At 43.9% G+C, this 14,744-nt stretch overlaps 1 protein-coding gene across 3 annotated transcripts in view; it reads right to left on the bottom strand.

Moving 5' to 3' along the window:
- Window positions 1-14,744, bottom strand: part of ITGB8 (integrin subunit beta 8) — a 208,234-nt gene that overhangs the window by 115,493 nt on the left and 77,997 nt on the right. For all 3 annotated transcript variants that reach the window (XM_073581448.1, XM_073581449.1, XM_073581450.1), the window contains exon 4: window positions 1,846-2,092. In XM_073581448.1, the coding sequence (XP_073437549.1) occupies window positions 1,846-2,092 (247 nt within the window). The remainder of the gene's footprint in view (window positions 1-1,845; window positions 2,093-14,744) is intronic.

Raw genomic sequence — 14,744 nt, 5'->3', positions numbered from 1 at the left:
CCCCGAGCCGGCTCTCTGCCCGGCGTGCCCGCCCCTTGCTTGTAGCGCCGCCTCCTAGCGCACAGCGGCGCCTGCGATCGGCGCACCCTATCTTTAGCATAGGGTGCGCAGATCGTGCGCAGGCCGTGCGCTAGTTGCGCTTTGACCTGCGCTGCGCACTTTTGACGGTGCGCCGTGCGCGCCAAAATCCGAAAAGTTTGATTTTGGCGCGCACGGCGCACCGTCAAAAGTGCGCAGCACAGGTCAAAGCGCAACTAGCGCACGGCCTGCGCACGATCTGCGCACCCTATGCTAAAGATAGGGTGCGCCGATCGCAGGCGCCGCTGTGCGCTAGGAGGCGGCGCTACAAGCAAGGGGCGGGCACGCCGGGCAGAGAGCCGGCTCGGGGGCGGAGCTACCCCCGGCCGTGCGTGCGCTTAAAAAGCGCTAATGTGAAACCACCCTTATTTTGACAAAATCTCTATTTTCTCTGCTGTTGATGTAGCAGTGCCATAAAGGCTGATCTATGTAGAACTCCACTCACACATCTGATTGGCAGCTTCCTCTGTACATTGTCATCAATCTAACCAATCAGTGGTTAGGGCAGGGTCACACAGATTAGCTGGACTATCTGGCATGTGACACCTAGTCCTGCAGTGATAATTTCCTGCTGATAAAACACTCATTGTAATGCAACAACAGTAAACTGCTGAGCAAGTGACACATCCCTGATAGATTGCTGGAATAAGGTTCTCTGCCCCTACATCAAGCATCTCCCTGTCCCTGAGTGTGTATATATAGCTGACAGATTCTCTTTAAAAGTTTATTCATTTAACAAAAAAAAATTGTGATACTCAATTTACTAATACCCTGGTATCAAGATAGGGAGTTCCCGATTGGGTTAATTTTGTTGCGATGGGATGGCATTTTTGTTTTTTTCTCCATTATCAAAGTGTTAACTAAACACTCTATCTTATTTATACGGACTATTACCATTTACTTACTACATTGTATATTCTCATTTTCTTTTTTCTTCTTGGGTTTTGTCTATGAAATGACCAGTGTGAACGTGCTCTTATACACTGTACAAACACAAACTTATGCTCCGGCTCATTTCTTTGGTTTTGCTGCAGTTTTTTGTACTGGGTGTGGCTCCCACTTTTTGAGCTAGGCATTTCATCTAAATAGCTTCCCATGGACAGGTGTCTGAACCTCAACATATTGAGGTTGGCGGACACAAGGTAAGGTCTTAATACTAGAGTGAGGAAAAGACAGTCCCGATACACTTGGTCGCAGTGGGATGACTTTTATACCCGTTATGATACCCTGATATGTTACATCCTGGATCCCTGCTGGTCTCAACTTGTTCCTATAAGGACACAGGAAACGGCCACATACTAGATCACTAGCAGAGATGGATCAAGTTTGCTGCCAGTGATTGGCTGAGTGGTCGTTTCATGATTATCAAGAGGGACCAAGGAGTAAAGACTAATAGAGACACACAAAGTTCTGAATGAGAGCGCCCGGGAGCAGTAACACCGTTTTTCTAAATATCATCTGCACAGTTCCTTTAATTGTTATGTGTTAAAAAATGTCAAAGGTTATTTGATGATAAGGGTCATAAGACAATAAAGAATGTCAAAGGTTATACAACTGCTAGAAGACAGTTTTGATACTGGTGCATCTTTGGGGTGCCTGGCTAACGTTTGTTTTTTTTTGCATGGGAGCTTTATACACAAAACCATAGATATTTGAGTAAGCTAATTTAAGAGCTGCTTGATTATTCATTTTTGATGCACAATCAATCACAAGATTGGCTTCAAAGCCTGTAATGAATACACTGTATCCGCGAACTTCCCCACCTACCTGCACGGATTCTTTAATCTCTCGGGATGAATGCTAATATATGGTGATACAGGCTTTTCCACAAATGATCCAAATCCAAACCTGACGTCATGAGAGAAGTCCGCTATTTTCTGGGACAGGTCAGATCCAATGGCATTAAGCTTTTCGATGCTTGCAACCATTGAAGCAGAGACATCGACCAGATAATAAAGGTCCAGAGGATACTTTTCCAGACGTTGCATTCTAAGCAAGAAGTTCACAGAAGCCCCTGGTCAAAGACAAAACACTAAAACTTACACATAATATAAAACATGGAATAACACCCACATCATTATTCTGTCTGTTGTTGTTATATACCAGCAGCAGTGACTGTTTTACCTGTGTGCCAATACACAAGAAAAGTCATTTTTAGGACATTTAGGAAGCCTTCAGTCAATCAGGTGTTTGTGTGGGTTTCCTCTGGTTTTCTCCCATACTCTAAAGACATAATTATAGGGAATTTAGATTGTGAGCCCCAATGGGGAAAGTGATCATGATGTCTGTAAAGCGCTGTGGCATTAAAGGGAATGTGTCATCATGAAAATGCAGTCCAATCTGTAGGCACCATGTTAAAGAGCAGGGGGAGCTGAGCAGGTTAATATATAGTTTAGTGGGAAAAGATTCATTATATCCTATTTTTTCAGCATTTACCCTCTGCTGGTTCTGGGAATTTTGGTCCAGTGGGTGGTCCTATCAGTGGCTGACAGATGTCTCTCTATACACACTAATACAAAAAAAGCTGTCAGTCACTGATCGGACCGCCCACTGGACCGAAAATCCCAGAAACAGCAGAGGATTAAATCACGGGTTATACTGAATCTTATCTCACAAAACTACGGTATATATCAATCCGCTCAGCTCCTCCTACTCTATAATATGATACCCGCATATTCATGATAATGTGTTCATTTTACTGGTGCTCCATAGACAGCAATGATCTTTTCTTAAATGCTATTCCTCTGTTCTTCCTGCTGGAAATGTATGTATAAATGTGCATTACTATTTCCCTAGTCAACCAGGTGCATCCATACAAAGTTTATGCTTTTAGCACAAATTAGACACTGTGAGAGAGGGACAGTTCATTTAGTCATAGGTTTCCAGCAGGAATAGCAGAGGAACGTTACAATAGAATTTGAAAGATAAATGATGCAGAATGGATATATCAGGGATTTTTACACAGATTTGTCACAAGAGTTGACACATCCTCTTTAAGTAGCAACCACTTAATCTCCATAAATATAATCTTGATAATTAAAGGGGTTCTCCATTTTGGATAATCCCAAATTATTATAAGGAATCCTTCACAAAAAAATGATTTTAAAGTGTCCCTTAAGTGGGACCCCCAGTGATGTAACCTATAGAGAAATCTAATAGCAAGTTTTCAATTTCCCTGCAGCGCCTCCACAGGGGAAATTACATTTTACAAGTTGCTTGTGTAATGAAGGGCAGGACAGGTCCTCCAGAGCGATAGACGCTGTTTGTAAAAGCTCTCCACTCTGAACAACGGATGGGAATCCTGAAAAGAGGGTGTCCAACTTCTAACTTGAAACTGGACAACTCCCTTAAGATCATGAGAATATTGGAGTTATTTGATGGCTTCATAAACGGTCAAGTTCATTTATACAGGCTGCTGGACAAGGAAAAGCTGCTGAAACAGCAGGACTGTTATTATTACATTTAAGGGGTCATCCACTTCTGAAAGCCCCTTTTAGGTGTCATATTGTGTTAGACAATCAGCTTTTCACTGTGGCATCCCTGCAGATAGGAAAACGTCTGTAAAAATAAGACAGACGTCTAATAACAAGGGACAGTCTGAAGGCTGGAAAAGCAGGAGGTTTAAGAAAAAGTGCATTTGTGTAAAGAGATTTTACGCGTGGTTAGCAGCTCTGCTCCAAAACACACAAGTTTTTAGGGTACGAGAGTAATAACTCAAACTTCTCAGGTTTGAGGGTAACCATGAGTCCCTCACTTTTAGCACCCAAGTCTTCTACATGTTGGAGATACTTGGGGACCAGAAGATACTATTAACAACCTTCTTCAAGAGACAATGTCTCAGCTTTTTATTTTACAGATTTCTCTCTAGTTTGTTCCTAATGAAATAAATAGGTGAAAGAAACACAATGATCCTATATGTAAAACATGTTGTGGTTTAATAAACCAAAACCACAGAAATAGAATAGTAGTAAAAAAAAACAACTTGCAAACTACATTATAATTTATAGTGTAATTGGCTTGTTGTAAAAAATGGAAGGATAATTATAAAAATTTGCACCAAGAAGAAATAAAAATCATCTAATTGTTATTATCGGCCCCACAGTTCCCCCACACATTATGATGACCCACAGTTTCCCCAACACAGTATGATGCCTCCACAGCCCCCCACACATTGTGATAGCCCCACAATATCCCCCAAGTACTGACTGACAATTAAAAAATATATAACTACTTGGGCTGTGCAGTGAGGGTACTTAGGTTAGGATGTAGAGCTGTCATCATACCGGCTGAGCTGAGACTCAGACGCACAGGCTAAATAGTGGAAGTGGGAACCAACGGCCATCATATTCAACGGTGTCTACATCTTGAGGATGCAGATAGGGGTGACATTGAGAAGTCTAGTGGGGGGACGTCTATGTAGTGCAACACTGTTTCTAGCCTTTTCCTGCCCAGAATCCACAGGCTAGACAAGAACAGTGACTGGCTGGACAAGAACAAGGGCCACGTCTTATGTGGATACATAATATTGTGCATGATTGCTGTGTGGAGACATCATACTGTGCAAGGGAGCTGTGTGGGGACGTAATACTGTGTAAAGGGGTTGTGTAGGGACATAATACTGTGCAATGGGGTTGTGTGGGGACATAATACTATGTAAAGGGGCTGTGTGGGGACATAATACTGTGTAAAGGGGCTGTGTGGGGACATAATACTGTGTAAAGTGGTTGTGTGGGGACATAATACTGTGTAAAGGGGCTGTGTGGGGACATAATACTGCGCAAGGGAGCTGTGTGGAGACATAATACTGTGTAAAGGGGTTGTGTGGGACATAATACTGTGTAAAGGGGTTGTGTGGGGACATAATACTATGTAAAGGGGTTGTGTGGGGACATAATACTGTGTAAAGGGGTTGTGTGGGGAAATAATACTGTGTAAAGGGGTTGTGTGGGGACATAATACTGTGTAAAGGGGCTGTGTGGGGACATAATACTGCGCAAGGGAGCTGTGTGGGGACATAATACTGTGTAAAGGGGTTGTGTGGGACATAATACTGTGTAATGGGGTTGTGTGGGGACATAATACTATGTAAAGGGGCTGTGTGGGGACATAATACTGTGTAAAGGGGTTGTGTGGGGACATAATACTGTGTAAAAGGGTTGTGTGAGGACATAATACTGTGTAAAGGGGCTGTATGGGGACATAATATTGTGTAAAGGGGTTGTGTGAGGACATAATACTGCGCAAGGGCGCTGTCTGGGGACATTCTGAATGGGGGCTGTGTGGGGACATAACATGTATTGAGGCTTGATGGGACATCACACTGTGTAGCGGGCTACGTGGGAACATCATACTGTTGGAGGGGCTGGGTGATGACATCATATTGTATTAGGAGCTGTTGGTGAAAATACAAAGGCTAAATAATAGGAGCAGTATTTATATCACGTTTTGCTTTATATAAATTAAAGTTTATAAAAAGCAGTAAATTATATGGTTTGGATTAGTCGCTACAGGTAACAAGACCTGTTACAATAAGCCCTATCGTAACATGTATTAGCATTAATAACTAGCAAACAGACATAATTCTGACCAATATCAAGGGATAAATAATAATCGAAAACAATAATTAGCAGGATTAATTTCGACCGGTTGGTTCAACCCTCCACAACAGTTTCAGTATCTCATGTGACCCTTGGGAAAATTAATTGCCTGCCCCTGTATTAGCTAATAATGGATCCAACATACAGTAAATCCTGTAGAACATGAAGCAATGACCCCAATGTGAAAAAAGCATAAGAAGTCCAAATTGCTATACAAATGGAAAAACAGATACAGTACATATAAATACCCTGCAATTACAATATCTTACATTAGAATTACGGTAGTTATTCTAAGACAACAAGTCCTAGAATGTCGGCTGCCACTTTATTGCGGTAGGATAGTATTTGTGTGAACCTCTGTTAGCTAAGTGACTACTTCTGTAAAGAAAGCCACATCTAAAGAGATATGTAACTCAGATGAGCCTAAAGCATAGCTAAAATAATTGAATTAAAAAGCATTTGTAGAGATCTGCTTTTTACATTAAGAAGGTTTGCACATAGTGGAATTTTCAGCTGGGCATCTGATGGAGGCTGAAGGCGGACTGCTTTTACTGGCACGGAAAAAAAAGTTATTTTAACATAATTGTTGAATTGCATCACTGAACACCTGGCGGTCTTGCTTCCAATGTGCATACGGTAGTCTCATTTCAAAGGATTCCTTCGACTGGATAATATATACGATCTTGGCCCTTAGGATGTCTGCGATCTTTGCTTGTCACCTGCAGCACATTTTTAAAAGGTGCACAAATGGGTTGGAATCCTATAATGCCAGCTCCTCTTTGCCAATGTGCCCACTCACGCGTTTCAGTAGCACTGCTGAAAGTACTTGATAATTCGGCCCCAAAATGTCTAGACTTTTCATTACCTAAAGTACACAGCGTTTTCAGCTATACGAGACTTAACAGCAATAATTTGAGTGAAAATTTTCCACTATTTCATAGACATGTTATTTTAGCATTTTAATAAGTTGTTTTTATGATCTCACATTCCTTTAGGCAATCTGTAGGGTAAAGTGTAAATTGCTAATTGTGCAGTACCATAACTAGTTAACTACTGGTTAGCCCAACAGATGGAAAATAACCTTCTGATAAACCGGTTATAAGATAATTGCCACATTTAAACAAGGGCTAATAAACATTCTATTAAAGGGGTTGTACCAAGTCTTGATATTACACCCTAGTCACAGGATAGTGGATACTTTCCAAACACTGAGAGGTCTGACCATTCAGACCACCGCTGATCCTGAGAATCAGAGCCCCATGTCAATGGCACGGTGGTAGATCATACACACCTCTGCTCCACTCATTCTCTGTGGACTGCCAGAAATAGCAGAGCACAGTGTTCAACTGGTCTCCATCACTTCCTTTAAGATTGAATGGAGCAGAGATGCGCATGTTCAACTACTGCTCCAATCACACATGACTCTTCAGAGAACCGGTGCTCATAATCAGTGGGGGTCGCAATGATCGGACCCCAAGCGATTAAGAAGTTATCCCCTATCCATGGACAGGGGACAACTTCCAAACTTGGTCCAAACCCTTTAAGGAATCATGCACCTGAGCGTAGTAATGCCTCAAACAACATCAGACAGAAAAAAAAATGTGCCATATTAAGAGTCTTTTCTGCCCAAGAGTGTTATTTGTAGGGGACAATATTTTAAACTATACAGCACCATGTAGGACCCCATTTGGCAATAGGCACTCTGTGAGTTTCTGTCCAGCTCTTCCATGTGCATAAGAGCTATTACAATAAAAATAATTTACTTAAAGACTGCACAGTTTTGCAATAAAGTTTATGCTGTTTGCCTTTTAAATTCAAAATAAAGCAAATTTTAAATAGCCTATATTAAAAATGTACTATTATTTAGTTGTAGAGTCAGAGGTATTGTACATAGCTGGCTGTGCTGCTGCTTCTGACATACGTTAGATTCTAACCACACACTGCTCCTGCGCGGCTCTAACCACACACTGCTCCTGCGCGGCTCTAACCACACACTGCTCCTGCGCGGCTCTAACCACACACTGCTCCTGCGCGGCTCTAACCACACACTGCTCCTGCGCGGCTCTTACCACACACTGCTCCTGCGCGGCTCTAACCACATACTGCTCCTGCGCGGCTCTAACCACACACTGCTCCTGCGCGGCTCTAACCACACACTGCTCCTGCGCGGCTCTAACCACATACTACTCCTATGCGGCTCTAACCACACACTGCTCCTGCGGGCTCTAACCACACACTGCTCCTGCGCGGCTCTAACCACACACTGCTCCTGCGCGGCTCTAACCACACACTGCTCCTGCACGGCTCTAACCACACACTGCTCCTGCGGGCTCTAACCACATACTGCTCCTGCGCGGCTCTAACCACACACTGCTCCTGCGCAGCTCTAACCACACACTGCTCCTGCGCGGCTCTAACCACACACTGCTCCTACGCGGCTCTAACCACACACTGCTCCTACGCGGCTCTAACCACACACTGCTCCTACGCAGCTCTAACCACACACTGCTCTCCCCTCTCAGTGCTAGAAACAGCAGCAAATGTTGCAGACCTGCAAAGCAAGCTAAAGAGGGAGTAGAATCATTCCTCCCAATTGTCCTGGATTCAACAAGAGAGTCCTATGTTTTGGGTGCTGCCAAAGAAGCAGTCACGATGCGACTACGTGCGATAGGGAAATGGCCCCTCCTTCACTGTCCCTCGGACAGGGGCCCTAACTATCGCTGTTCCCAAAGGTACCTTTGAAGGTCAGGAGGTTTGGGCCTCGTGACTTACTGTTCTCCTGTTATATCCTAAGCTGTTCCAACCCCTCTCACAGGAAGCCTGAGACAAAAATGCTAGTGAATCAACACATAACACAAACAGGGATAACAGAAAAGCCACTAACATACAAAAACACTCTCCAAAGGCAAAGAGGAATATAGGAATGTGCAAACCAAAAAGAAATAGGACAAGGAGAAATGCATCCACCGAAAAACAGCATACAACAATCTCCAGCAGCAACAAACAATCTCCAACTCAGCACAGGAACTCCAGAGAACCAGGAAGTAGAACATTCACTAGTGAGGAAAAGCCAGATTTTACAGAGAGAGGGAATGACCAGATCAGGAGCAGTCTTCGAGATGAAGCTGCTTGCTTCTAACCAGCATAGAAAGGGTGATTAAAGAGAACCTGTCAGCTGTTTTGGCCGCTATAAGATGCGGCCACTGTCTTTCAGGGCTTATCTACAGCATTCTATAATGCTATAGATAAGCCTCCGATCCAACCTGCAAGATAAGAAAAATAAGTTTTATTATACTCAAACGTGGGGGCGGTTCGGTGCGGTCGGGTTCAATGGGTGTCACTGGTCTGGGTCCGGCGCCTCCCATCTTATAGCGATGCCGCTCTCCTGCTTGTGTCATGGCACCTTGGCATTGCGCTCCTGCGCAGGCGTACTTCTCTGCCCTATTGAAGGCAGAGCAAATTCCTGCAGTGCGCAGGGTCTCTCTGATCTTTCCCGGCACCTGTGCACTGCAGCACTTTGCTTTGCCCTCAACAATGCAGATAAGTATGCCTGTGAAGGAGTGCGCTGCCAGGGAGCCATGAAGCAAGCAGGAGGGTGGCCATCATAAGAAGATGGGATGAGCCAGACCCAGACCGCCACCGGGTGAATATAATAAAACTTATTTTTCTTATATTTCAGGTCGGATCGGGGGCTTATCTACAGCATTGTAAGCCCTGAAAGGCAGTGGCCGCATCTTATAGCAGCCAAAAATGCTGACAGGTTCTCTTTAACCTCCTCTGCACCAAATGAAACAAAATCCATTTAATATGGGACACGATACACACAGGCTACATGGATGACCTGCGATTCACAATACGTAATGACTTTATAACCCCAGATCTCCCAGGAGAACGAGACACACTAGTGACAGAAGCCTGCTGCATGCCTCTTGTGTCCCTTCAAAGCAATGTTTTTTGAGAGAACGACTGGATTGGCTGGGTGAGATTGGAGTGCTTTATATCTATGGGAGATGGCTCGGCCTCATCTCTCCCTATTGGAAGTTCGGTAACTGCACCTCGCTATGCCTCACTAGACTGGTAACCTACGTATTTGCAGTCTAGGCTTATAGCTTGCAGATGATTTTAATAGTAGCAGAGGGCACTGAGTGAGCACAAGACATCTAAGGTCATATGTTAGCCAGGTACCAAACCATCAAATACCCTCTAACTAAAATTATGCAAGGCAGTAGCAGAAGAGCTAACACCAGCATCCATTGAACAGGGTCATAGCTGTCAGACTGAACAATACAGAAAACGCAGCTTGACACGTTGCATCTCTGACCGATCTTGGGGATCCTAGTTAATGATAAACTTACCTGGAGCAGCCAGTGCCAGGCAGCGGCTGCCAAGGCAAACAGGATCATGGGGTGCATTAAAAGAGGTCTGGATACACATGATGAGACAATTATACTGCCTCTGTACAAATCTCTGGTTAGACCGCACATGGAGTACTGTGTACAGTTTTGGGCACCGGTGCTCAGGAAGGATATAATGGAACTAGAACGGGTACAAAGGAGGGCAACAAAATTAATAAAGGGGATGGGGGAACTACAATACCCAGAGAGATTAGCAAAATTAGGATTATTTAGTCTAGAAAAAAGACAACTGAGGGGCGATCTAATAACCATGTATAAGTATATAAGGGGACATTACAAATATCTCTCCGAGGATCTGTTTTTACCAAGGAAGGTGACGGTCACAAGGGAGCATTCTCTGCACCTGGAGAAAAGGTTTTTCTGCTAAATCAGTGACTGCACAGTCCAAACCTCCTCTATCATTAATATCAGCACCAAAACTGTGCTCCAGAAGCTTTATGACATGGATTTCTACGGCAAAGCAACTGTATGGAAGCCTTACATCGTCAAACTCAATGCCAACAGTCAGAGAGTGGTGTAAGCAGTCAGCCACTGGACTCTGCAGCAGTGCATACGTGCTCAGCGGCACTATGTGGCAGCCTGATAAGTCAAGTCTTGGCTTGGTGAATACTAGGAGTACCTTATCTGTGAAGGGGGAAATAATGTTTGCAGTAAAGTAAAATCTTAATGCTTCAACATATAAGGACATTTTGGACAACTGCATTGCTCCACCTTTGAGGGAACAGTTTGGGGAAGGCTCTTTTCTCATCCAGAATGACACAAAGCATGGTCCATAAAAGCACGGTTTGGTGTAGAAAAACTTGGCTGGCTGCACAGGATCTAATGTTGCAAAGTAAAAATGCTTTCAAAATTAGAAGTGTTAATAGTTTATTTTTATAAATTAGAAAAAGGAAAAGTGAATGAACAAAGGAGAAGAAAACTAAATCTAACCACTATTTGGTGTGCCCAGCCATAACGTCTTCAAGCTACATGAAGGTTGTTCCAAACTTCTTGGACATCTAACCACAGATCTGTGAATGCAGGCTTATACACGCTGCTCAAAAAATAAAGGGAACACTTAAACAACACCGTATAACTCCAAGTCAATCACACTTCTGTCAAATCAACCTGTCCAGTTATGAAGCAACACTACTGTAATTATGAAAAAATTTATCCTGCTGTTGTGCAAATGGAACAGACAACAGGTAGTAAGGATAAGCAATTAGCAACAAAACCTCTATAAAGGATTGGTTCTGCAGGTAGTGACCACAGACCACTTCTCTGTTCTCATGCTTTTTGGTTGTTGTTTAGGTGCATTTTGTTATTGCTCTCAAGCCTAGAGGTACAGTAGCATGAGATGGTGTCTACAACCCACAGAAGTTGCAGTTCAACCAGGATGGCACATCAATGTGAGCTGTGGCAAGAAGGGTAGGTTTGTCTGTCAGCACACTGCCCAGAGCATGGAGTAGATACCAGGAGACAGGCCAGTACACCAGGAGACGTGGAGGGGGCCATAGGAAGGCAACAAGCCAGCAGCAAGACCGATTCCTCATCCTTTGTGCAAGGATGAACAAGAGCAGTGCCAGAGCAGTGCAAAATGACCTCCAACAGGCCACTAGCATGCAAGTGTCTGCTCAAACTGTCACAAAAAAACTCCACGAGGGCGGTATGAGGGCCCGACATCGATAAGTGAATGTTGTGCTTACAGACCCTGTACTCTTCACGGATGAGAGCAGGTTCAAAATGAGCACATGTGACAGATGTGACAGTCTGGAGAGGCCTTGGACAAAGTTTTGCTGCCTGCAACATCCTCCAGCATGTCAGTAATGGTGTGGGGAGGCATTTCTTTGGGGGCCGCACAGCCCTCCATGTGCTAAAAAGAGGTACCTTGATGTCCATTAGGTACCAGGATGAGATGCTCAGACCCAATGTGAGACCATATTCAAGTGCACTGGGCCCTGGGTTCCTTTTAATGCATGACAATGCTAGGCCTCATGTGGCTGAAGTGAGGCTGCAGTTCCTTCATGATGAAGGCACTGATGCTATGGACTGGCCTGCCCGTTAACCAGACCTGAATCCAATCGAGCACATCTGGAACATCAAGTCTCTTTCTATCCACGTAGCACCACAGAATGTCCATTAGTTGACTGATGCTTTAATCCAGGTCTTGGTGGAGATCCCTCAGAACATACGTCGCCTCATCGGGCCATGCTCAGGCATTGTAGGGAGGTCATACAAACATGTGGAGGCCACACACACTACTGAGCATCATTTCTTTGTCTCGAGATACTTCCACTGAAGTTGGATCAGCCTGTAATTTGATTTTCCACTTTGATTTTCAGTATGATTACTAATCCAGACCTCCATGGGACATTAATATTGATTTACATTGATCATTTTTACGATTTATTGTTCTCAACTAGAGATGGGATGTTCGGGTCCGGCGTTTTCGGACTAACAGTTACAAAAACTTCAGGTACCAGAACAGTACCAGGACCCCATTCACTTGAATGGGGGGCCCGAACTTCCATTGCTTGCCACGCCTCTCCATTACTAACCTTGGAGCTTGATGTCACCTGACAATACAAAGGTGACATCAACCCCCCCAACTATTATGTAGTGACCCGGTCAAGACTGGGTATGGCCGTTTAAGTAACCCTGGACCGTGAGTAGCTTTTGTACACTTCAACTCGCCCCTAAGTTATCCTTTTACTGTTATATGGTTTAAATGAATCCATTACTCACTAATCTCATATATTCATGATTTATATTCTCACAATGTGAAATCAGATACAAGAATTGAGAGTTATTCTAATGGTCGGTGACCCTGTCACCAAGGCTCAATGGGAGGAGCTACCTCCAGTCCCTGTGGAGAAAAGACAGGATTCTGGAAAGTTTCCTGAGGAGTCTGGTTCAAGATGTGACCCAGAGCAGCCGTGGATTCCCCACGTGAACTGTTATCCATTTCTCCATGTTATTTCTCTCCGTTCTGCTGAAGTAAAGCAGCTGTTATCCCCGAGACCTGTTGTCTGTGGTTATGCAATCAGCTGTGGACACTGCGTGGGGGTGAATAACAGTGAACGGAATAGCCCCATACCAGGGCTATTGCAATCACCCCACTTGCCACCGCTACAGGGCAAGTGGGAAGAGCTGGGCAAATCGCCAGAATTGGCACATCTAACAGATGTACCTTTTCTAGGCAGCTGCGGGCTGCTATTTTTTAGGCTGGGGGGGGGGCACCAATATCTATGGCCCCTTACCAGCCTGAGAATACCAGCCACCAGCTGTCTGCTTTAGCAAGTCTAGTTGTCAAAAATGGGGGGGGGACCCTAAGCTGTTTTTTTAAATTATTTCTTTAATTAAAAAAAACAGCATGGGGACCCCTCTATTCTTGATAACTAGCCTTGCTGAAGTTGACAGCTGAGGGTTGCCTGGCTGGCTAGCAAAAACAGAGGGGAACCCACGCTGTTTTTTAAAAAAATTATTTATTTACAGCGCAGAAGCGGCTGATGAATACTACCATCCGCCACTCCTGCTCTCGCTGTTATTAGCGGCAGCAGGTGTTGGATAAGGGGATCAGTAGTTCCATCAGCTGACACAAGTGACATGAAGTAAACTTGATACCTCTGATCACAGCTGAGTGCTCACGCTGTCTGACAGCGTGGGAACCGTGGCTCTCTGACCGGCTGGGATGATTTCACCGCCGATCAGAAGTGGTGTTTGCCACGCTGCCATGCAACACGGAGTTCCTTGTGAAATCCGTGTTCAGGGTGCGTGACCGAACAGTAGATGTTTGGTACGGACGATGAACTTTACTGTTCAGGTTCGCCCATCTCTATTCTCAACACTTTCCACTATGCAATGAATAAATATACTGCAAAATAAATTTGATGCCTCCGCAATGGTATTACATGTTAGATGAGTTACTACTTGCATTTTTCAGCAATGATGACACCAAAAAATAACAACGTGGAGGACCAAAGACACATTGGTTAGCCAAGGATACTTAGTGCGGCAGACGATGCTTAGTTTCTTTCAAAGGATTTGCACAAATCTACATCCACAGAAGACCATGTGGCTGTTTTGAAGGCAAAGAGGGGTCACATATTGATTAAAAGTACAGTATATTTCTCTTTTATTTATTCACTTTGCTATTTGCCAAAAAATAAACTATTAACACTTCTATTTTTGTAAGCCTTCTTACACACACATACCACCTAATAGCAAAAAAATGAAGCTGGAGTGCACGCTCATTAGACTGAATGAAGTAACAATTTCCATGGAAGGTTGAGATTTGTTATCCCATAATATCCAATTATAAGCTACGCAGTCATTATATCTCTGAGCATTCCAGGACCCTAAAACTTGTAATACAATATAATCTGCTTGGCATAGTTTGTAGGTGAGATCATTACTATGAGTAAAGGGTTCGCTCACATCTGCGCATATGAAGTAGCTGAGATTCTCAGCCAGGAAAGTTGGAGAGTGTCAAGCGAGTGTCAGGCGAGGCGAATGTCAAGCGTTTTTTTATCACCTAGCATCCGTATGTCATGCGTATCCGTATGTAATTTCAAGCTAGTTTCATAACTACTAAAACAATTTTATATACAGATATAGAAAGATAGATATCCAGAAAAATTGGAGGCAGAAAATCGTTTGCAGTGAAAAAAAGAGC

Source organism: Dendrobates tinctorius, unplaced genomic scaffold, assembly GCF_039654945.1.
Source record: "Dendrobates tinctorius isolate UK_male_01 unplaced genomic scaffold, ASM3965494v1 ptg000070l, whole genome shotgun sequence".
NCBI classification, from domain to species: domain Eukaryota; kingdom Metazoa; phylum Chordata; class Amphibia; order Anura; family Dendrobatidae; genus Dendrobates; species Dendrobates tinctorius.
Note: the sequence above shows the minus strand (reverse complement) of the source record. Positions and strands in the feature narration are given on the sequence as shown.